Below are 26,734 nucleotides of genomic sequence, written 5' to 3' on the forward strand. Positions count from 1 at the left end.
TTTTCATATTTTAACAAATAAATGTTTCAAATTTTTGAATCTTTTCCATGAATTTAATGATTGAAAATTAATAATAATTCAAATTTGTAAAGAATAATTGATTTTATTGATTAATTTATAATATATTTAAAAAAGATTCTATAAAACTAAATATTTCATGCGATTTTTAATGAAAATAGTGTTAGATTAAGGTATTAGAAATGTTTATTTTCATGATTTTGATACTCGATGGTTTTTAATCGATAACTAGAGAAAAGCAAATGTAAATATAACAAAATTTAGTCCAATAAAATAAAAGAATTCACAAGTTTCGATGAAATCAACATTCAATTTTTTTAATTTTAATCATTTCTCAATTATCTCACAAGAGATAAAAAAAACATAAACTTATTAAGCCTAATATAATATAATTACTTTTATAAGAAAAAATTTTTATTTATGGAATATGAATGTGTATATATAATAATAATCTGTAAATTATGATCATTCAAATATATATATATATACATAATAATTTGTGTATATATCAAAATAATATAATATAATAAAGATGACAAGTTAATATAACAATGTAACAATTTGAGCCATTATGGAATATATTTTCAATAATAAAATTTGAATGGTTAAAATTTTATCAATTTTATTATATTACTTTCTAAAAAAACATATTAAAAAATTATATTAAAAATAAATTTACAAATTTACAAATTTACAAATTATATTGAATATAAGAATTTAATAGTAATAATAATAACGTAATAATAATAATGAAATAATGAAAAATTGTTACGAATCATAAATTTCAAGGAATTAATAATGAATTATTTCTTTTGAAATTTTAAAATATATTAAAAAATTATGTTAAAAGTTTAACTTTTATATAAAACATAGAAAAATATTTATACATATAAAAAGATGAAATTTATGATGTTTTATTGTGAAATATATTATTCGGTTTAAGAAAATCAAAAATCTTTTCTTGAATATTTTTAAAATATATATGTATATTTTTAAATTTTAAAGAAAATTAATCTTTCAAAAATTTCAAATAATTGCAAATCATTTTATTAATCAAATAGTAACGAAAAAAGAAATGACCAAATATATAATTTTCAATTTTATAATTTAGTGCTCTAAAAAATTGATTGCTCTAAAAAAGATATAATGATAATTTGATATAGTTTTTTGAAATATTTCAATATAATAATAAGAATATTGGCAAAGTTTAGATCTAAAGTTTAGATTTTCATTTGTTAAACATATATTCATATTATTCATGTATATTTATAATTATTAAATAGATTTTTTATACAAAACAAAATTTAATTATCTAAATTAAATATAAAAATAAAATAAGTAATGAAACACTATAAATAAGTAAAATAAGTAATATGTGTATTATTAATTGTAAATATTTTATTAATTATTCATATAAATATATAAACACTTAATATGTAATATAATATAACATGTACAATAATATAATATTTTCTTATTATTTTTACATTAGCGAAATAAAATATTTAAAAAATATTTTTCATATTTCTGTTTAATTTGTTAAAAAAATTCTTTGTATTCTCAGAACGCGAAGAAAAATATTAAATTAGTCAATAGCTTGTAAACATGAAATAACAAGAATCAATGATATAAATAATTCATAATTTTATTATTAAATACAATGTGCAATACGTAAGAAAAATATTTTTCATATGTGTATCTGTATTTATAATTCATTTTCCTCATCCTTTGCGTCGAATAACAGAGACTAATAATTTTGTTACACGAACAAAGACGACAATGTCGAATGATTCGTCACGTATTCCACAAAATTAGTTAATTATCTTATCATAAATTGTACCCATTAATTCCTTTTGATCGAGGGGACCATTTTTTGTTTAAGTTTTTTTTCACGTTTCATTCAATTCCCTTACGCTATATTCGTACAAAGCTTCGTAAATCCAATATAGTATTTGGTCAAACATAGCTGAAGGTAAAAATGGGAAAAAATTATAACGAAAAAAAAAAAAGAAAGAAAGGAACCGATGATAGTATTGTGAATGCTTCGAACATGGAACTACAAAGGAATAAAGAAAGCAACGAATAAACGATAACACGCAAAGTTCGTTGAACGTCGTCGAAGGCAGGATTGTTGGAGTTTGCGCGACAGAAAGTTTCATCTCTCCCAGGTGGGAGATCCACGAGGATCTGTCACAAGAATCGCATGTAGATCTTCCCCGCGAGTGCCGGTACTCGGTTCGAGCTTATTTTATTTTTTTTTTTTCGATCAAAATTCTTTTCCGTGCGACTTCGTGCAGGAAAAAAGCGAAATGTTAGGGTAAGTAAATATTTTTCACTTTCTTTCAATGAATGCATAATTTTAATAGTAGATGTTCATTTAAATTTAAATCTTTTTATATCGTTAAAATTTTTTTTTATCATATATTATATTAGATAAAAATTAAAAAATTTGTATCGAAACAATTAAAATATATTTTAATTTATATCATGTATAAAGTGTATAAAGTTTAATTGGTAATGCCAAAATTATTTCTAGTATAAAAAAATTTGACTGATTTGATTTTTATTAATATTAATGAATAATGAATATACATATACGTATAAGTATATATGTATATGTGATAATGTTATGATTAAGATTAGCAAAGAAAAAATGATCGAAAAATTGAGATATATTGAATAATTAATAATATAATTAATAAATGTGATTAATAATATAATTATTAAATGTGATTAAATATTTATCCATTAAATAATAAATACAAAAATCTTGTTATATTTTTGTATATTTTATTTTATTTTTTTTTTACTTAATTACATAAATATTAATGAGATTATAATATAATCAATATTAATACAATTACGCAAGGAATTGAATATTTTCGAGAATGGCATGCAACATATAAAGTCATATATCATAATGAAAAATTATAGAGAGAAGTAAATTATAATGATGAAAGTAGTGCCAAAAATTGGCATTCTGCATCGATTAGCTAGTCTCAAATATGGCGATATTGATACAGACCGTTAATGAAAAAGCTGAAATTAAAGTGATACGTTCCCAATATATATGTACCTGCAATAGCCGAAAAAAGAAAAAAGTAATTACCGTTTTTTTGTCGGCTTATGCCTTTTTGTTAATTATCGTCTTTTTCGAGCCAAGAATTATAGCAATTTCTATTCAGTAACTTTGAAATATATATACATATATATATACATGTATATGATTTTGATGCTTTTACAATATAATCTATACAAGCATACACACATAGCATATGTTATTTTTATATATTTTTATTATATAAATATGTATCTAATAAAAATTTTTAATTAATTGATTTTATTGATAACAAAATAAAATCTTTGCACGATGGAATAATATCGTAAACAATTAAAAATATTTAATTTTATCAATTTCAAAAAAAGAAATATTTAGTTTTATAAATAAAAAAGGCTAAAAACATTGTAAGAAAATTAAACATTTATTTTAAAATATGAAATATTTTGTATTATAAAATATTTAAAAATCACATATCATTATTATTTAAAAAAATATTAAAATGAAACATATACATATACGTTGATAATTGAAACATTATGTTGCATTTGTTGATTAGTATAATAACTGTAATATTAACAAATTTGCCAAAAAAATTTTTTTTCTAATGCTTTTTTGCAAAAAGGGCACCGGAAGAATTTAAAGGGCGATTCTGACGTAACGAGGGAAAATGTTCACTCGAAAGATCGAGAGGTACCCTCGTCGGAAGTTGCTGAATCCGCGGCTAAGGAGAGCACTTTTATACTCTATTCCCTTCTCTTTCCTTTACTTAGGCCTCTCATGCTTTCCCTCTGCCTTTTTCGATATCAACCGTTCTTTTCTTCTTACGTGACCAAGTTTGAATTTTTCACTTTTTTTCTACTCGTTTTTATTTTTCACGCACCCAAAAATCTTTCTCTTTACGTGGCTATTCAAGTAATGGAAACATGATAATTAGGATGAGAACATATTTGAGAATTGCTTTTGAGAAAATTTTTCATAAGTGGAAATTATGTTGAGTGTGCGAAAATAATTTTCATTCTCAACTGACGTTATCTACTTGCAAAAAATAACTCTTGAAAGTAACTTGAGAGAAAGTTTTATTCTCAAATGTATTTTTATTATATTAATTTTAATTTTTTTTTTTCTTTATTTTACAATCAATATTCATATCAATGTATTAATAAATATAAATATATTTAATACTTGTTAATATTGTTAACTATAATTTGCAAAAATATAAAAGTTGGGTAGATTTTTTTATAAATAAATATTATATTTTTATATTTTTTTTAAATAATTCAATATAATTATTTTTGCTAATTTCCAATTATTAATCAACAATAATAACAATTGAACTTTTTTACTACAAAAAATACTTGATTTTAATATAAAATAAATTAAAATAAAATTAAAATATAAAGATATAATTATTTAAAACTTTCAAAAATTAGAATTTCTATAATATAATTATATAATCTTTAATTTTAATTATAAAATTTTTATAATACAATTATATAATTAATTAGAATAAATTATTTTTTTATGTAATGTTATATATTATAACATTAAAATTTTTGCATACATTTAATTTATAAATAATATTGAAAATTACGATTGGCTATAAAATATTATTTTTATCAATATTAGTTAAATTAAAATTTAACTTTTAATTAATTGATCTTTTAAATTGAAATTTTAATAGCAAAATAAATAAGATTTTATTATATATTTAAAAAGTTTATTTTTATTCGATTATCTTATGTTTGGCATAAAATTATATGAAATTTAAAAGAAATTTATAATCGATAATTTGTAATATAATATTATATAGAAAGATATATGATATAAATTTTAATTTTTAGTTACACATGTTTAATTTGTTAATTGTAATTTTATTTTACTATGAACGAAAATCACCAACTTAATTAAATTATATAAATTAAATAATTTAAATTTTTAAAACATTTAAAATACAGTATTTTAATGAAAATTCAAATATTCATATAATGTAAATTTTTATTTATTTTTTTCATAAACAAAGTTTTTAAATATTAATTTTAAAATTTTTCAAAAAATTTTTTATTTTATGAATACTCATAATTTGATTCGAAATTTTGTTTTTGTGGCGGATACACGTGATAAACATTGGTGAGTAATACAGAACTTGACGTGATATTCTTTTGAATCTAGAGCGTCTAATGGCTATTCTTTTTGCTCCAGTATTGTAGTGCAAACAATGCAGTTTCTTTGACTGTTGGGTTATTCTCATCCTTTTCAAATATGAAGTGGGGAATGTCTAGAGTCTGAATAAAAGACTAGATAATCTACTAATTACGCAATTTTAAACTATTTTTTTCAATTAAAATAATTAATTAAATATATTATATTATTCCTAAATATATTTGTATTTTAAAAAAGTCAAAAAATAATATATATACAATGTTTTTAATAAAATATAAACAATGAAAAGAAAATTAATCAAATGTATAATTATTTTTTTATAATATTATATAAATTATTTAAAAAATTTAAATTTAAAAAGAAACTCGTATTTCATTGATAATTTTTATTTATACAAGATCCATAATTCATGGTACAAAAAATTTTATGGCTCAAAATAAAACTTTAATTAGTAATTTTTAATTGAATACAAATGAACTATTAATAAATAATTATTCTATTTATGAAAATAATACAAAAATATAGAATAAAATTTTATCGTTTAAATTGTTGTTTTTGAAAAAATTAAAATTGAACATATACAATCAAGAAATGGTATAATCAATTTTTGATAAATTAATTTTCAATAAAATAATTTTCTTGGAAATTAATTTTTAAATAAAAAAAATAATAAATTAATTTGTATTTTAAATAAATTAATATTTGTGTTTCTATTTGTTATTTTTCACATTTAGAATTATCTTTTATTTATTTCTTACCTTCTCTAGTTCATTTATATACTATGAATATTTGAACTAGTTAATTTCATTTTTATTTGAAAAACTTTCAAATTTGATTTACATAAAATAAATACCTATATATCTATCAGAATTTCCTTATTTTGAATTTATGAATATAAAATCCATAAAATTTTCCTGATTCTATACGATAATGCTATTACGATCATATGATGAATTATGATCATCCTGTATATATTTATATTATGTATATTTAAAACTAAATTGTCTTTTGAACTCTTGGATTATGAGTCACGTAATATGATTGATATGAGGATCAAAAGTATCCCATTACTAATAAATAATTCGATTTTTATTATCCAATTAGCGTTATTATTCTGTTATAACGATTGGTAAAAATGTTGGTAAAAATGATCTAGTTATTTCTATAAAGATTTAGATTCTATGAAGATTACAAAGCAATGATTAATCAGAATTGCTTTGTTCTCTAAAATTTTTAATTTTTAATCTCTTTTTATCTATTGTTAATAATGACGATGAAAAGAACAAATTTTCGAATTTTATTAAATATAAATAAAATAAAATTATTTTATTTAAAGCAATAATTAATCACGATTGCTTTGTTCTTTATAATTTTTAATTATTTCTTCTTATTATTGTTAATAATGATGATGAAAAGAACAAATTTTCGAATTTTATTAAATATAAATAAAATAAAATTATTTTTTTAATTTTTTTATTATAATAAAATAATAAAATAATTAAATAATAAAATAAAACAATGACTTTATTATTATTTTATAGTAATAGTAATAGTATAGTCTTAAAATTTTAAACTTAAACATATTATAATGTATAGTAACATCATAACATAGAGTAACTCACAAAAATATTTAAATATTTATAATTTATGATAAATATATTAATGTAATATGTGTATTATATAAATTTTTTAGATTGAGAAAAAACTGATAGTGAATTATTTAATATGTCTAATGATAATTATCTATCTAAGCTATAACTAGTATAATAAATAAATATAACATTTGTATAAAATTTTTTTTTCTTTTAATAAATTTATTCAGATATTCATTACTATTAAAATATCTACATTTACTGTATTATATTGTATTACTATATTATATAGTTAAATTTAATATATTTGTTCATGAGAATAAATAAATAAAAGTACGGTATAAAGGAAAGTTATATTCTGTATAGTTTTACAATATTTAGAATTCATTCATAGCCAATTCATATTATATCTACATTAGGTAAGTATTATTTTCATTTTTGACTCAATTTCTATATAAATTTATAAATTTTGTTTTATTCCATACATAAATAATATTTTTAAAAAATATTTGTAAAAAATAATTTATACGCTTTATATTACATGAAATATTGAATTCAAAAAATTGAGCACAGTAATTATATATTTTTTATTCTTCCTATTTTTTTCAATATATAATAACTGATTCATATATTTTTTTATATTGTTTTATTATTTTGATTGATATTTAAAATTTTTTAAACATTTCACATATAAAAAAAATTTCTATTGATAAAAGGAATAAAAAGGAATAAAGAGGTAAACTTTTAACCTTTAAGAAATAATTGCTTTAAATCTGTAAAAATTAAAAATTTTTATATAAGATGTTATTAGTTTCATGTTAATAGTTCCCAGTTTTTTTATGTGAAATATGATGATTAGAATAAATTTTAAAATTTTTAAATTTACAATGATGAATATGAAATGATAAGATTATATTTTCTTTTAATATTAATATTAAATTAATATTTATGTCTTTTATAATAAATGTTGAATATATAAAATATAAAAATGAATATAATTTTTGTACAATAAGATTTAATTCATGATACTAGAATAAAAAGATTGGATGTTTCACAATTTTTTCATTAATTTATAATAAATTTTTAATAACGAATTTTTAATAGAATTGTAAAAATTTTTTATTCTTGCGAATTTTTGAAAATTTCAACAATCAGTTTTGCTCCATTCAAAATATATTATAATAACTTTTATAAGATTGAAGTGATAAATGTGAAAAAAATTTTTTTTATAATTATAGATCATATTTATCATAAAATATAAAAAATAATATAAATATTAATTATGAGAAATAATTATAAGAAAATTATGATCATTTCATTATTATTATTATAATAATTATTATTATAATTAATCATTATTATAAATTTAGAAAATTCGTTTTGATCATTAAGATTTTTTCGTTTTCTATTTTTTTAAAAATCTATTGTTTACGAGAAAAAATTTAGAAACTATAAATATAAATAATATAAACTATAAACTATAAATATAAGTATAAATAAAATATAATTAATGCTTTATGATACCCTTAATATGATATTCTTAAATATTAAAAAATGTTTTTTCAAAATATTAAACTCATTAAGTACATATAATATGTTCATTTTGAATTGACTAATATTATTTTTTATTTGTCAACTCCTCGAATATATACATTGGAAAGAAATGAAAAAATCAAAATTGTATGATTATTTCTTGTTAATATAAAAAATTTATCTCTAATTTTTTAAAATTAATGTAAATTATTGTAATGTAAATTAGTGTAAAAATAATTTCTATAAAATACTTAATTTAATCCTTATTTTCATTATATTTTCATAATATCAATTATAATATCTTTCTATTTCTTAATTTTCTATTAGAAATTAATTGATATTTTAAAATGAATATATAAAATGATATTTATAATATAAATAACATATACAAATACAAATATTTGAGAAATGGTAATTTTTTAAAATTTATCTCATTTAGTTTAAATTTCTTCGTTTAAAATTATTTATAGAAAATTATTGGTATTAAATTAAGTAATTTTATAAAAATTGAATTATTATAAATTATCAAATAGAAATTTATAAAAATTAAAATAATAATTTTTAAGTATTTTATAGCATCTTTAAAAATCTATTGATTAAATATAAAGAATTTAAATATTAAATTTTTTTTTCATTATTACAAATTATAAAAAGAAAAAAGAATTTTTTTTTTTTCGTTTTCTATTCTAATTACATATTTAATTTCCATACTATGATAACATCATGAGACATTTGATTGTTATAAAAATAAATTGTTTAATTAAGATATAGTTTTAACCATTTAAAAAATGACATTAATAATATTGATAACTCGATAAGTTGGTATCTTTTGCAGATTGATATTTTTCATATTGCTGTCAATGTGCAAAAATCGGAATTACGCTCTTGATGTTTCTTCAGTGGCTTCAAAAACTTCTTCGAAAGTTATGTTAACCAGAGGAATCGTCAATGACATTGTTTCTAGAAATATCACAATGGTTCTCGAGAATCTTCTAATGAATTACGAAAACAATCAACTACCTACTCACGGAAAGGGTAAAGAAAATAGTTATATTTTCATTTTATTTCGAATATTATTTTTTAAACCGATTTTCAATCAATTTCCATATCTATAAGTAAATATTATTTTAAGTAAGTATTATTTTCATCATTTTTAGGTCAATATTTATAAAAATTTATAAATTTTGTTTTATTTCATGTATAAATAATATTTTTAAAAAATATTTGTAAAAAATAAAATATTTTATTTAAATCGAATTAAAATATAAATTAGTTCAATAATAAATTATTATAAATTTGTACTAATGTTGGTATGTTAATATATTCTTGAAATATTTTTGAAAAATCAATTCTAAAGATAAAAACAAACACAAAAATTGATACAAAAATACTGATTGAAATTTATTTATTAAGTTATAAGAAATTTAATATCGTATTAATTGAAGCGAACTAAAGTGAGACAATAGTGTAACGAAGATAAAATATTTTCTTATTTTCGCTTTGTCTAACGTAAATTTCAATTACTTAAAACTTAATGAATAAATCTCAACTCTCAATTATTGTATTTCAAGTTTTGCATTTATTTTGGCTTATAGAATTGATTTTTAAAATATAAAATTGAATATAAAATTGACTTTTATATTCTATGAATATAAAAAAAAGAAATCCATTTTTATATATAATTCAAAGCTTATATAAATTTTTTTAAAAATGAATTTGAAAAATAGATCACTAAATAGGAAACTGTAAAAAAAAATTATATGATCCATTTTTCAAATTCATTTTTAAAAAAATACGGATTTTAAATTATATAAATATAATATATAAAAATAAAAATATAAAAATAATTGATTTCTTTGTGGTTCATTTAATATTAACATTCTATATACTATTTTTTAAATTTTCAAATTTCTCTTTGATTTTTAATTATCATATATCATAATTTGCATATATTTGTTCATCTCATTTTTATAAATTTATTTACATTTAATAATTCATAATATTATAAAAATAAATTTCATTTTACTTAATATATTTTGTTATTAAATTCTATATGTACATATATAAAATTTAATTACAATTTTTTCACTAATCAAAACAATTTTTTACTCATAAAATTTTTTTCATGCTCTGCTAGATTTTGCACGTTCAAAATAAACTGGATTAATTCAATTTCGATGATGAAAAGATTAAACGATTACGATAGTTTGATAAAAAAAAAAATTTGGGCATGTTCTTAATTTTTTTCTCCCAATTTTTACATTTTGTCCTTGATTTTCTTTTTAAATATAAAATTTTTGAATATGTGCATTTGTGAATATTTATATATAAACTTTTTTAATATGTGCAACTGTAATATTATATATTGAATAGTTTAAAATGATTTTAATTAATATCAGAAATAATTGTTAGTTTTGAAAAGTTTCATGATTTGAACAATGATATAAAATTATTCAAAATATAAAATCTAAATAGAAAAATTCTATATGAAACGAAAAATGTAAAATCATAATATCATATTATTTTTACAATGATTTTAAATTTTTCTATTACAATAAGTATTACAATAATGTCATTAATGCATTATCATTAATAGTAAGTTTATTGATAAAAGTTGATCAAAAATGATTCAAATGTGATTTTTTTATATCGTTCTTTCTATTTTTCAAATTTTCAATTGTTCGAATTAAAATTCCACATTATTAAAAAAAATTTTTTAATAATGTTCATTATATAAATTATATAAAATAATATATATAATATAATATATATAAAATGTTATATAAAATATTATTATGTTATCTTAATAATGTTATATGTTACATATATTATATAACATTTTTTGGTATAAATGATATTTTTTCAAATATTAAAATATAAATAATTAAAAGACATTCTTTTTAATTTGTGATAGTATTATTAATAGTTTGTGATATTTATAAAACAATTGTATGTAAAAACAATTATACAAAATAAAATTGGATGATGTTTAATTTTGTTAGAAATTAAATCCAAAAAGAAAAACAATTATAAGACTAAATTAAAAAAAATAAATGATAATGAAATAAAAATAATAATAAAAATAAAATCTAATATTTGTAAAAAATAATATTTGACAAGAACAATAAAAATATTACATTGAAGATTGGCAACATTGACAAGAAGATAGTAACTTAATTTATTTTTTAAATAAGATATATACACGCTATATTATAATTTCGTAAATTTCATTGTTATGCATGCTAAAATCATAGTATTCAAATTATAAAATAAAATCAAAATATAAAATTACCTTTTATTTTTTTATATTTTCTTTATTATTAATAAAATCATTGAATTTACTGTTAATAAAATCATAATAAAGAAATTTTTTAAATAAATATTATCTCTATTTTTTTTTTTACTTTATTTTTATTTTTTATAAAATAATGGATTATTTTATTTATTTTTAGCACTTTTATTTTATCTCAATCTTTCGATATAAATGAAAAATAATAAATATAATTTAAAAATTTATTTGTAATATATTTTTATTATAATATAATTTTTGTGAGAAAAAGATCATTTTAAATATAAAATTTTTGAATATTAAATTTTAATATTAAATTCGTTTTGATTGTACGAAATAATTAATAAAAATATTAAGTATTAAGAAGGAAAGAAATTTCGTTACACGAAATATTGTAAAGCAATTAAATAAAATATATATATTTATTTTAATTTTATTTCTGAAAATTATATTGAAAAACTATTGAAACTTATAAATTATATCTAAAGATATAATTTATATCTAAGATATTTCTTAATGTTGAATGTTGATATGTTAAAAATAAAAATAAAGTAAAATAAAATTTATTATATTTCAAATATTTATTTAGCTATATTTATAATTTTGCTAATATTTTAATTTTTTTAAACTTTAAAATCAATAAGAGAATATTATATTATCATTTAAATTTTCTTAAAATATCCAATTATTAAAATTTAATATATCTATAACTATAGTATAGCTAATATATATAGTATATATATTTTCAAAATAATTAATTTTTATAAATTTTTATAAATTTTATTATAACATTTACAAAAATATTATTATTATATAATAATAAATAATTATAGTTTGTTTGTTTAAATTTTAAATTGAATAAAAATAATTTACATTGAAAAATGAAATATTTTTTTTTAAATTATATAAAGATATACACAAAATTAAAAATATTATTGGCATAAATATAAAATATTAGTAAATAAAATATAAGGTAAGTGGTAAATATCTAAAATATAAAATATCGCACAAATTTTATAATCCGCGAAAAAATATTTTTAATAAAAATCCGTTAATTGATGATTAATCATAAATTGCTAATAAATTAATTTAGATTTTTTTAAATAACGCTAAGTATTTTTAATGCTTATAGTTTATATCAAGTTATAAATTCAATGAGCTTGTTACATTATTATTACTATCTTGAAATTATTTTTGACTCAAAACAATCTCTGGTTTTTAGAAATTGAAATCAAAATTGTCAAAATGTTATAATAATATTTAGAATATCTTGTATATACAAATATCAATTATTTATGTAATATAACTGGGACGAAATATTTTTCTTTTGATTTTAATTATCATTGGAAAAAAGAAATAAATATTTCAAAGGAAACAACTGTTCAAAGATAATATTTTATTTCAAGTATAACAATATGTATTATATGTATTAATATTATCGTTTTGTTAAGAACTTAATTAATTAAGAACTTTTCTACAAAATATAATATATAATATATAATAAGTGGTAAATTCATTTATAACAATTTAAAAAAATTGCTTATAAAATTATTGCTTTAATATTAACAAGCAAAATAATTAAAAATATATGTGTATATTAATTAATAAATTGTTGAATTGATAAGTTTTTATTTCAATTTCTGATAAAAATATCGAAACATAATTTCTTTTATCAATTTTTATCAACAATAAACAATACAACGTGCAAATTATTATTATTTTATTAATAAAAAATATTGTTTATATAAAAGTTAGATATATAAAACTTAAATTGTTTATATATAAAAGAGGAACAAGTTCATGTTATTTAATATATATTATATATTAAATATTATACAATATATATATATTAAAATATTAGTAATTTGTATCCTTATTATATCTTATAATATAATATTTAGTAAATCATTTGTTTTTTATTAATATTTATATCTTATGCTATACATAGATATAAAATTTTTATTTAGATATATAATGGAATCTCAATTAATACGATCGTAGTTATTCAATATCTCGATCATCCAGAATCTCAATTATTAAAAGTTTAGATTATCCAGAATCTCGATTATCGAGGATTTCGATTATTCAGCATCTTCTGTTTGCTAAGACAAGCTTCTGTAACTAGATTGCAGATGTTTATGCAAATTGAAATTTTTATAAACACAATTAGAGAAATGGAATTTAAGTAAAAATCTATTTCATCCATTAATTATCAAATTTCGATATTTTGTATATTTTTATATATCGCATGCACTTTATATATTTCTTATTCTTATTTCCACAAATGCATAAATATTTATAATCAAACTTATTTTTCCTTTCGAATTTCTATTTCTATAATTAATATTTTTCTCCATCAAATTATTGATAAATATTAAATTTAATTAGAAGTAAATATTCAAAATATAGAAATAAATTATGAGAGAAAATAATTTATATAAAAAATTCATTTCTTCTTGTCATTTCTTTTCAAGTTTTGATTATTTTATAGGACTCGACTTATCTGGGCTATTTGATCTTCGTTTAAACTAATTAATCAACGTCCTATTGTATGTCTAATAATTCAAAAATTATCAAAAATGGGTCATACCATTCTTGCTGCAAGGTCCTTAATTTGTATACATTTAATACAAGAGAGAAGAAATATGAAATCACATAATTTGTTAAACGTGTTCGTGAAAGAAAGTCAACTTTAAAAGTCAAAACAAACACAAAAGTTAATTGAAGCTTATTTATTTATTATTATACATAATAATAATTATACATAAAATAAATTATTTATTTATTTATTGAAAAGATTATTATTTATTATTAATTGAAATTAAATGAAATAGAGATAGGATAAAATAGAAATATAATGAAGATGGAGCTGTCTCTATCTTTATCTCATTTCATCAAATTTCACTCGCTTATAATTTAACAATTAAGTCTTAATTTTTGTTTTGTTTTCTAGAACTGAATATTTTCCAAATATTCTTTCATAAATTTATTAATAATTTGTATAAGAATGTAGATCTAATTTATTCTTTACTTAAAAAAGAAAAATAATATGGTGAAATTTAAAAAGAAAAGATAATTTTTATTACATGTTTATATAACATTTATTTATTATTATGAAATTTTAATTTTCTTAAATTATTATCCTCAAATAAGTAAAAAATTCTTATTTTTCGAAATATTTTGATTTTAGATCATTATGTTTAAATACTATCCTTTCTATTTGATATCTTAAAAATTTTAAATATAGAATTAAAAAGCTTCTATTTATAAAAATTTTAGTTATTAAAATATTATATTATTTATTAGTTATTATATAGAAATTCTTTTTTAAAAAATTGAAAAAAATTAATATTTTTAAGAATTCTAAGAAAACAAAATTATGTATAATGTATTATGTTTTATTATGTGATAATATTTGATATTATCATATGAATCTTTAACAAATAAAAAATATTATTTTATTTCGTATTATTTTATTCTTTGTATTATAAACGATAATTATTATAATTTATAATTATAAATAAGATTTGTGATGTATTTGTTAATAACAAATTTATGAATTTAATTCATGATTAATAAATATATAATTATATATACGCATTTTATATTTAGTAATTATCATGGAGCATAAGATTAAGATAATTCAATGAAATGGATAATGTCTCGTTCGTATAACAGTCTTAAAATGTTTACAACAGAAAAATTGGAGCATTATAATGACCTTTGACAAGTGATTGAGCGAAAAGGGAAAAATTAGGAGTCGATCCAATAGGAACGAAACACGCGGAAAGTTGGATTGCAGCCAGCCGAAGAAAAATACCCCTTCGAAATCGCCTTTATCCCTAACATGCGGTCTCAATTTTCCACGATCTTCCTTTTTTTATCCGTCCGAAAGAATGCCAAACTATACTTTCGATTATGCCTCTGTATTCATTTCCGTCAGTATATCTATTATTTTTTCTTTTTTTTTATGCACGAGCATTCTTTCATCTTTCTTTTTCAGTTTTCTTTATTATGAATATTTAAAAAAAAAATTATGAAGATTAATTAAATTCATCGTTCTTAATTGTGTTAAATAATTTATTATTTAATAAAGATAAGAAATATTTATTTATTTTTATCAATAGATATTTTTATTATGTTTTTATTTTGTCTTTATTGAATTGATAATCGAAAGTTATATCGATTTTTGAATCTGATAATTTCAAATGAATCGTACATTAGTTTTTATAGTAAATTTATTTTATAAAAATATTGTTTATAAATTTATAAAATTATAAATATTTTAAAATTATGTTTTATATTTATTTTATTTAAATTTTATTTCCATTTAAATTTAGAAATTAATGTAGTTCAAACTTTAAAAACTATTCTCAATTCTCAATTTGATAAGATATTATAAAAGATGAATAATAAAATTATTGATATAAATAAAAAAATAAATAAAAAAATTATTAGTATATCACGTAATAATTTTATGCTATTCATACATTTTAAATTATTTTAAAATTGAATATGGATTATAATAATTAATTTGATAATTAATTTGATAATATTAAATTGATCTACTTTTTTTGTTATAATCGACATTATATTTTTTCCCATCAGCAATAATTATATAATTATAATAGATAAAATTATTGTTAAAAATTATTACTAAAAAATCTATACAATAATTAAAATATTTTTCTAGATTTATGTTTTTTTAATTCTTTATTTCCTTCGCAATAATTAAATTGACAACATTTGTTTTCTATATAAAATATTAATGTTAATTTATGGAATATTTTTGGTTAATCGTGTTGAATAAAAATGACAGCTTACTTATTAAAGTATAATCAAATGAACTCAAATGAGAAGCGAGACATAAATTGTAAAATATAAAATGAGATAATTCTATCTTTGTTATATTGCTATCTTGTTCTATCTTCATTTCGCTTCATATAATATGAATTTAAATTGCTTATAATAATAATTAAAATTTAATATTAAAAACAAAAAACGAAAACATTTGAGAAACATTTTTTATTTATTCATTTTTTTTTAATAATTATATAGATGAACATACATAATAATTAAAAACATAAATTTGCATATTTCAAATTGCAATTAAAAAAGAATAATTTAATTATCATTATTTTTTTCGTTATATTTATTCACATTTAATTAATTTGGCATAAAAATTTTTCATTTCTCTTTTTATTTCTTTATAAAGTTTTAAACAAAATATATTTTTATAATTTTGAATTATATTAAAAATATCTTAAATAAAGGAAATTTTCAACTTATTTCTTTTTTCAGTGTTTTCGATTTTTCTTGTTCTTAAAAATCATGGAAAATATTTTTTTCATATTTATATTTTAATATTGAAAAAAAAATTGATAAATTTTTAATAATTCCAAAAACTCAATGTATTTTGAAATATTTTATCCACTTAATATATAAAATCAAATTTAAAAAATTTTTTATATTCAGATTCTTACATACAGTATATTTTTATTCGAAAAAAAAAACAACTGTGATATAATATATAGTATATAAAGAGTAAAGAATCGTGTCGAAAAAAAAGAATATATTCTCTTTAAAACAAACTTGTTGACAATACTTGTATCTTAATAAATAAGCTTCAAACGATATTTTTATCAACTTTTATATTTATTTTGACCTAGTAAAAAATAATTTCTAAAAATATCCTAAGAATATATTAATACTCTGTATAAGATAAGAAAAAAAAATTAATAAAAATTTTAAAAACTAACATTGTTTTAATGTTAACAATTGTTTTTTGAATTAATTATCTGATCTCAATGTTCTGTAATGCAATATAATGTAATATTATTATAATAATATTATATTAAATAATATAATATTATAATGTTTTATGATCTTATTAAGGACCAAATTATGATCTTATTAAGGATTCAGATTCTGCTGCTTAATATAATATTTTATAGAAATCATTATGACATAATATTTCTATTATTTATATTAACTTTTAAAATTTTTGTCATTCGAAACATTGAAATAATATATTTTAAAGTTATTGAAATTAATAAAACGTATTCTTTTATAAATAATTATTGATATATTTTTACAGAGAGCATATCAAATCAATTTTAATTTATAACAATTTATATATTTCTATCTCTGTTTTCTTAAATTTAATTATAGAATAATGATTTTAAATAAAAAGACAGAATAATAAAAAATAGTAAATTAACAGAAATGAATTATATTTTTTAAAATTTTTTATATATAATATACACAAAACAATATATGTTATAAACAAAATAATTAAATAATTAAACAAATAATCATTAATATAAATTATTTTGAATATTATTATATGAATATTATTATTATATCTAATAATAATTAAATAAATAATAATTATTAAATAATTAAACAAATAATCATTAATATAAATTATTATTATTTATTTAATTATTATTAGATATAATAATAATATTCATATCCTCACAACTCATAAAAAATTTAATGTAATTCGATATTGAATCATTACCATAAATTGGTTTAGATAGTATATTATAATTATTAATAATTTTTTCAATTTATAATTAAACAATTATAATTCATAATCAGAAATATTATTATATTTTTTCAATTATTAGGAACACCAACTGTGGTAAAAACAAATATTTTAATAAGGAGCATGGGTCCTGTGTCAGAACTCGATATGGTATGTGTATAATAATTTAATATGATATGTATATAATAATATGGTATGTATATAATAATTCTTCAATTTGTAATATTTTTCACATTATATAGTGTACAATTTTTTTTTCTATAAACTTCTATTTTTTATTATCTAATAATAAAAAAATTTATTTAATTTAAAAAATTTTTTATTTTTTATATAATGGAAATGTTTTTTATAAAGCTATTAACATTGCATAATTAATCTTTTATTCATTGTTTCAAAATAGAATCAAGAAAGAAGACAAAATAAAAAAATACAGTTTAAAGGTTTATTTTAGAAAATAAATGCAAAAATTAAAAGTTCTAGAATGTCTTTTGATGTTTATTTTGAAATTGTAAGTTATAATTAAGTTAGTTATAGTTGAGTTATAAAATTTAAGTTTGCATTATGATGAAAATACAATTATTTTACTTATGTGACATCGTGTCACATTATTTAAAATTAAATTACTTATAACTTGAAAAATAGATTTTAACGAATATTTTTGCAATATTTTATGAATATTTATGTATTTTAATATGTATTTCTAAAAATTTTTGAATTTTTTGAATGACTTTATCTAAACATTTTGTATAATACAAAATATAGTTTATTATACATTTTGTATAATATATAATATATAATATATAATATAGTATTTTAATTTTAAATACTATTTTTCTTAAATTTATTTTATATATTTTTAAAATTATTTTATAATTTCTACAATTATTTTATTAATTTATGTATTAATTAATTTCTATCAATAAATATAAATTTGTAATAAATTGAAAATAATCTAACTCTTTTATGTAATTAATTCTCTTATATGATGTTATAATATGAATCTTATAATGTTTTCCTTTTTAAAAACTATTTTTATAGGATTATTCAATGGATTGTTATTTTCGACAATCTTGGAGAGATTCTCGTTTGAGCTTTTTAGGCCCAATAAAATCTCTCAGTTTAAGCATCAAAATGTTGGAAAGAATTTGGAGGCCAGATACGTATTTTTATAATGGAAAACACAGCTATGTGCATACCATCACGGTACCAAATAAATTATTAAGAATCTCACAAGATGGAGATATTCTGTATTCAATGAGGTTATTATCATGTCAATTAATTATATCTCATTTTTTATATTTTTATAATATAAAATAAACAATTAGAATTTATAAAAATATAAAATATTTTGAACTTAAAATTTGAAATAAAAAATTATTTGAAACTACAATTCAAATCACAAACGACTCGATAAGATTAAATGATAAGTATATAGAATAGATCATTTATAAATAAAAACACTTAAATTTGAGAATCGTTATTTGAAATCATAAATATTATAATAAATTTAATACATTTCTCTTTATAATATTTATGCTTTTAAAATTAAAAATATAAATATTAATAAATATTTAATATTAAATTTTATTCATTCAATAAATTTTGAAAAAATTAAAATATAATATGTTATATTAATATTTATTATAGACTTACTATAAAAGCAAAATGTCCAATGGAACTTCGAAACTTTCCTATGGATCGTCAATCCTGCCCTCTTATTCTTGGGAGTTGTAAGTATTTTTAAATTTGAAAAAAGTTTCAAAAGTTACACAAATATATTATACATACATATATATATATATATATACAATAAAAAAATTTGTTTTTGATATATGTCATATAATTATAGTAGTTTACAAACTATTATGAATACATTTATTTTGAATTTTTTAAAATAATATTTAATTATATTAATAGAATTTATATAATATCTTTTTTTAAAACTGGAATATTCTATGAAATAATATAATAAAATTTTAAAAAACTAAAAACAAATCAATTATATTATTATAATATATTTTTTATTTTAATTAAAATTTGATATAAAAATACAAAATAAATTGTATAAATTATTATTTTTTTCGAATATGATTTTTATTTAAATTAAATTTAAATAAAATTGAATGGATAATAAAGAACATTAATAGATTAGATTAAAGATGCAACAAATTTTTTGAAAGTTTTTTATTCTGACTTAAAATATTCGCTTTCCTTATTTTTTTATAAAGGATACATTAATTTTTTGTTGTTTAATTAGTTTTAATTGAAACATTTTTTTTATTCTGAAAAAATTAATAAAAAATATTCTATATAAAAATATATGATGAAAAAAACATATAATTCCTTAAATTGAACCTATTTATCATTATATTTAAAGAATATTTTTATTTAAATAAATATTTTCATGAATTATTATATTTGAATTAAATTAATTAATATAAATATAAAATATATTAAATATATAAATATACTACATGTAATATATATATATATATCAAATACTCATATCAAATATATATTATATAATTACTTTTATCCCTTAAAATACTTTTTATAAATTTTTGATTATAAAATATATTTTATATTTTTATTTAATTTTTCTGAAATTAAATTAAATTAATTCTTTTAGTCATAATGATGGCTAAAGAAAATAGAATCATTATTTATTTTTAATAAATTATTTATTTTTATAAGAATTAATGATTATTTATAACATTTATTTATAAAATTTTATTATTTATTCTTTTGCAATATGTAATCATTAAATTAAGTATGTAATTATTACTATATTATATTTAATTAATCGTAAAAATTTTTACAAAATATTTCTTTTGTTTATTTTAGATGCATATACATCCAGTCAATTAATTTATGAATGGCAGGAGGGCTCTTCGGTTAACTTTGTTCCTGGAATGGCTCTTTCACAGTTTGACCTGATGAGTTCACCATACAGAAATTTAACGTTCGTCCGTCGGGAGGGTGAATTTTCGGTTCTTCAAGTATCCTTCAATTTACAACGACATACCGGCTATTTTCTCATTCAAGTAAATCAAGTTTATTTATAATCTTATTTAATTGTTATCTAATTTAATATCATCTTTCCTGTGATTTTATCAGGTTTACGTACCTTGTGTTCTAATAGTAGTTTTAAGTTGGGTATCCTTTTGGATTCATCGCGAGGCTACCAGTGATCGAGTTGGATTAGGTAAATTATTTATCAAATAAAATAAAAATATTATTGACAAAAATATACATAAAAGTCAATAAAACAATTTAAATTTAATTTTTCAAAACTAAAAAAATTAAAAAAATATGCAAGAATATTTATGATATTTAGAATAAGAAATATATGAAGTATATTTCTTCTATATTTATATGTATGTATCCATATTATTTTTTAAATTATGCATTATTCAAAAAAAATTTCGTATAAAGCTTTATATAATATATATTTATATAACTTGTTATAAGTGATTATAGTATTACCAGATTTATTTTGGAGATTTTTTCAAAATCTGAAAATAATTTTTACTTTTTTAAATAAATTTATATTTATTAAAGCATTGTATTATTGTAATCCATTTCGAGATGAGTTTATTGATGTAATTATATTTTTAAAAATCATTTAAATTTATAATATCTCAAAAATAAGATTTTATATTATAGACAATTGTTGTTAGTTATAAAAGACATAAATTTCGCATTATAACAAATTAAGATATTTGATAATTATATACATATTCATATGATAATACATATATAATATATAATTAGTTTTAAAACATATCATTCCATAATATGTGATTATTCAATGAAATATTACAGGTATTACTACTGTTTTGACATTATCAACCATTAGTCTGGATTCTAGAACAGACTTACCAAAAGTTAGATATGCTACTGCTCTCGATTGGTTTTTATTAATGAGTTTTGGATATTGTATTGCTACGTTATTGGAATTTGCTGGTGTACATTATTTTACAAAGGTATTCATAATTTTCAATTTTAATAATATTAATTTATTTATGATTATATAAAAACCAGATACGAAATAAAAAATTTAAAAAATTTTATTAATTATTTTTAAAATTTTGAACATTAATTAAAATATTATATATTTCAGTTATAAAATTTTAAAATTAAGATTTATTAAATATAAAATTTTCGAAATTTTAATGAAATTTTTATCTATTATTTTCTATTATAGATTAATTATCACTTATATATAGTCTAGTAGACATTTCCTTTTAGGTTGGTAGTGGAGAAATTCCTTTGGAGGAGGAAGAATGGGAAAATGAGAATGAAACTGATTATCAAGATGCGTTTTGTAGTATTGTATCATGCAGTCCTCAAACAGTTCATCCAGAAACGATAATAGATGTATCTCGAAGAAGAAGTTCTTTGATATGTGATGTTTATGGTGTTAATGTAAATATAATATGCATGAATACAAAATTATAAGTATTAATAATTAATTCGGTAGTAATAATTATTTTATTGTTGTTCAGATTATATTTAGTAAAATTTAAAAATTATAATTTTTTATGAATTATTAAAAAATTTTTTATTTTAAAGTTTTACTTTTTATGAATATTTTATTTATGACAATTACAAATTTTGATAGAAGAAAAAATAGTAATATAAAAACATAAAGGCAATCAAAATGTGCATAAACTTAATCGATAATGTTTCTATTAATAAAGCAAAAAATTTTGCAAAAAAAAATATTGTTTAAAATTATCTTAGGAATTATATCTATCAATATATAAAATTTCAATACAATCGGAGATCCAAACAATTTTGCATTTTTATTGTTAAATATAAAAGAAGAATTAGATTAAAAGACAAATTTAATGCATCCATTAATTTCATATTAAAAAATATGATAAAAAACAATTTATTATTATTATGATCTTTTCTTTATTTAATTTTTATTATTTATAAATTTACTTGTAATCAAATTTTTTATCTTTAATTTTAAAGTAAATTTTAAATATTATTTATAATAATATTAATATTATTATTATTATTATTATATTATTTAATATTTAAATATTATTTATACAATATAAATATTTCATTAAAATTTGTATAATTATAATTGAAATTGAATGTTTTCAAGTAATTTTTCATTTAGGAATCCGTTTCTTATGAAAGAGGATCGATGACTGTATCTGTTACGTCGAAACCATCAACAATGGAAAGACAAACACAAACAGAAATATGGATACCGAAATGGCGACAATTTCTTTATTGCCTTGCTGGTGATGAATCATTTAGGTAAAAAATTTCAATCTTAATATAACGAACATATTATATATATATATATATATGTTTATTAAACAAAATTTTAAATTTAAAATATGTTAAAATTGTTGAGATTTTTAAAACATTAAAAAAAAATTTGACTTTATTTTAAATTATCTAATAATATATTATTTTATTTTTATATATTTTATAAATATATTTTATTCTTATATTATTAATGTATAATGATGAACATATAAATTGTAAAAAAATGTTTATTTCTATTTTAACTAATTCTATTAAAAAAGTTCATAATAAATTTTATTTTTATGTCTTTGTGTAAAATATAGAATTAAAATATGTTATAAAGCTTTCTCCTTTTTTAAATTTTTAATTTAGAATTAATATAATATTGAAACAGGAGAATTAAAAAATATGTGAAAAATGTGAATCATATGATATTATATTATTTCATATCTATAATATTATCTATAAATCATTAAAAAAGTGTTCAAACAAAAATTAAATGTATATTTTAATGATTGTATAGATTTTTTGCACGTGGATGAATAAAAAATATACAAAAATAAAAATGAAATATATTTTTTGATATGTTAATTAATACAATTTAATATAAACTTTTTATAAAAAATTTTAAACAATAAAAAATATTTTTTTCTTGAAATCAATCAAATTATAATATTTTATTTAAATATTTTTTGCTACAAATATTATTATATATATTTATATAAATCAAGATGATCAGTCCACTATTTGCGAAATATCTACATTTTTATATATTTATATTTTATCATATATCCAAATCTATATCTAAATTTATTAGATATCATATATCTAAATTTATTATAATTTACATTATAATATGTATCGTTAGTATTTTAAATATTAATATTTTGCTTTTCTGAAAAATTAATATTATTTCTTTGAAAAAATTAATTTATAATTTGAAAAGATTATTTTATAAGAAACGTAACGAAAATATTTATTATTTATTAATTATTATTTATTATTATTATTCTGATATATCTTTTATAATATATTTTCTTATTAATATATCTTTAATATTGATTTAAATTATAAATATAACTGATACTGATTATAGGAAGCGCAGACAAAGAGAAGCAGCTGGAAATTGTAGGAAACGTGGCGAAAAAATTGCAAGGCATATAAACAGCGTGTCTTACATCGATAAAGTTGCACGAATAGTATTTCCTGCTTCTTTTGGACTACTCAATGTTTGTTATTGGGTCACTTACGTCACCTATCAAGAGGAATTTAAATGGCAAGATCCTCCGCTTGGATCAATTTCTCAATGATTTAATTAACTAAAATAGCAATGTCTATATGTATATGTTATAATATAAAAATTGAAAAATACATTATCATTTCAAAAATAAAAACAAATTATGTTAAATTATAGAATAGTATTTTCTTTTTATTTAATATCATTTAATCTCATCTATATTTTATTTTTAAATATTATATTGCATAATAAGATATATAATATTTAATAAAAAAATAATATTATAATAATATTAATATTAATAAAATACGATATTAAAATATTTTTATTTTTCACAAATTATTTAAAAAATTAATTAAAAAATATTAAATTTTAATATTATTATATCATATTAATATATTAACATAATTTATTTTAATACTATTTTAAAAAAATCTATTTAAATTTGACATATGTATTTACATTATCATTTAATTTTTTACGAATATACGTGATATGTAGAATAAATATGGTATATTTAAAAAAATATATTAGGAATTAAATGATTATTTATTATTAATTTATTAAAATACATATTTTAAAATACATCTTTTTTTTTACAATACATATATTTTTATTATACATATTATATTTTAAAACCGCTATGTTTCTTTATAATTTAATATATTCTTTTTATTGTATTTATTAAAATTTTAAAAATATATATAATAAAAAATAATAAAAATGTATTTATTATAAATAATAAAATATATTAAACATATTTACTTATTTTTTATAAAGAGTTTTTTTACTTATTTTTTTTATTATTTTTTTTTTATTTATTTCTTATAAAAACTTTTTTAAGGCATTTTTATTTACGTTTTAATTTTTCATAAATCACAATTCAACATTTGTAAAATATTAATAAGATTTTTGATATTTAGAAAACATTATTATTTATTTAAGATTTATAATAAAAGAATTTCATATTTTATATATTATAAATAATATTATTATATAATCGTATATATCGTATATATATATATATATATATATATATATTAACATTGTATATATTCGTATATTCAATTCAATTTAAAAAAAATTATGTTATATCAAAATTAAAGAAAAATTTTTTTTGTAATAAAATTTCATAAATACGTAAATAATGAATTATATATATGAAACAATTTTATTATTGAAATATCATTTCGAGAAACACTAACTCTAATAGAACTTCGTAAGGGTTGAAATGAACCTTAACTCTTAATTTTAATAGAGTTATTTTTTTTTTTAAGAGCATCATTAATATAACTATCAAATTAATTTAGAAGAACAAATTAATATTATTATAAAGAAAAATTTTAAAAATTATTAATTGAAAGATTAAAATTTCAGCAATTTCTTTTTTTGTTTTTTTAAAAATTCTGTTTTTGTTTGCTAGAAGATAGAATAAGAATTGAACGTAAAATATTCAGATTTTATATTTTATTTTTATTTTGTTATAAAACATATTCCAAGATAAAATTATATTCAAAACATGAACACTGTATGTGTTACAATGCTAAATTTTATAAATTGAATTTAATTTTTTAATGAAATTTTTTGCTGAAACAAAAATTCCTTCATATAAAATTTATGCTCTATAAAAATCTATAAAAATTATTTTTAATAGAAGCGAAATAATTCAATAAAACATGTGAAGATTACAATGTTGCTCAATAATGGCAGTTATATATTATCATTCGAATATGGTAAATGACGAGCAAAGTGATTGCCATCATGGAGCGCTACTATCGTAATTATATTAAACTAACATTTTTCAAACTATTTCGCTTCTAAATCAAAAATAAAAATATTTTTAGTTTTCTTTAATATTTTTTTTAGCAAAGAAATCTATTTTATTGCATAATATGATTAAATTTTTTTCTAGACTCTTAGTTTTTGAAATAAATTGAAAAATATTATCAAAAAAACAAATATATTTTAACTATTTTTTTATTTAACATATTTAAATATTTATAATCTAATAATTTATATT

At 17.1% G+C, this 26,734-nt stretch overlaps 1 protein-coding gene across 2 annotated transcripts; it reads left to right on the plus strand.

Moving 5' to 3' along the window:
- The first annotated feature begins 2,177 nt into the window (after positions 1-2,177).
- LOC107993949 (gamma-aminobutyric acid receptor alpha-like) lies at positions 2,178-24,875 on the plus strand. Of its 2 annotated transcripts, XM_062079827.1 has the most exons (11): positions 2,178-2,335; positions 9,200-9,399; positions 18,286-18,353; positions 19,242-19,462; positions 19,851-19,933; positions 21,048-21,247; positions 21,321-21,408; positions 22,029-22,189; positions 22,455-22,631; positions 23,341-23,483; positions 24,574-24,875. In XM_062079827.1, the coding sequence occupies exons 1-11, from the start codon at positions 2,328-2,330 to the stop codon at positions 24,785-24,787; spliced, it is 1,563 nt and encodes a 520-aa protein (XP_061935811.1). In that variant the 5' UTR covers positions 2,178-2,327; the 3' UTR covers positions 24,788-24,875. The 2 variants fall into 2 exon arrangements, with proteins under 2 accessions (XP_061935811.1, XP_061935812.1); XM_062079828.1 differs by lacking the exon at positions 9,200-9,399 and having other exon boundaries at positions 2,180-2,335.
- The last annotated feature ends 1,859 nt before the right edge of the window (positions 24,876-26,734 follow it).

The sequence above is a fragment of the Apis cerana genome, linkage group LG9 (assembly GCF_029169275.1).
Source record: "Apis cerana isolate GH-2021 linkage group LG9, AcerK_1.0, whole genome shotgun sequence".
Taxonomy (NCBI): domain Eukaryota; kingdom Metazoa; phylum Arthropoda; class Insecta; order Hymenoptera; family Apidae; genus Apis; species Apis cerana.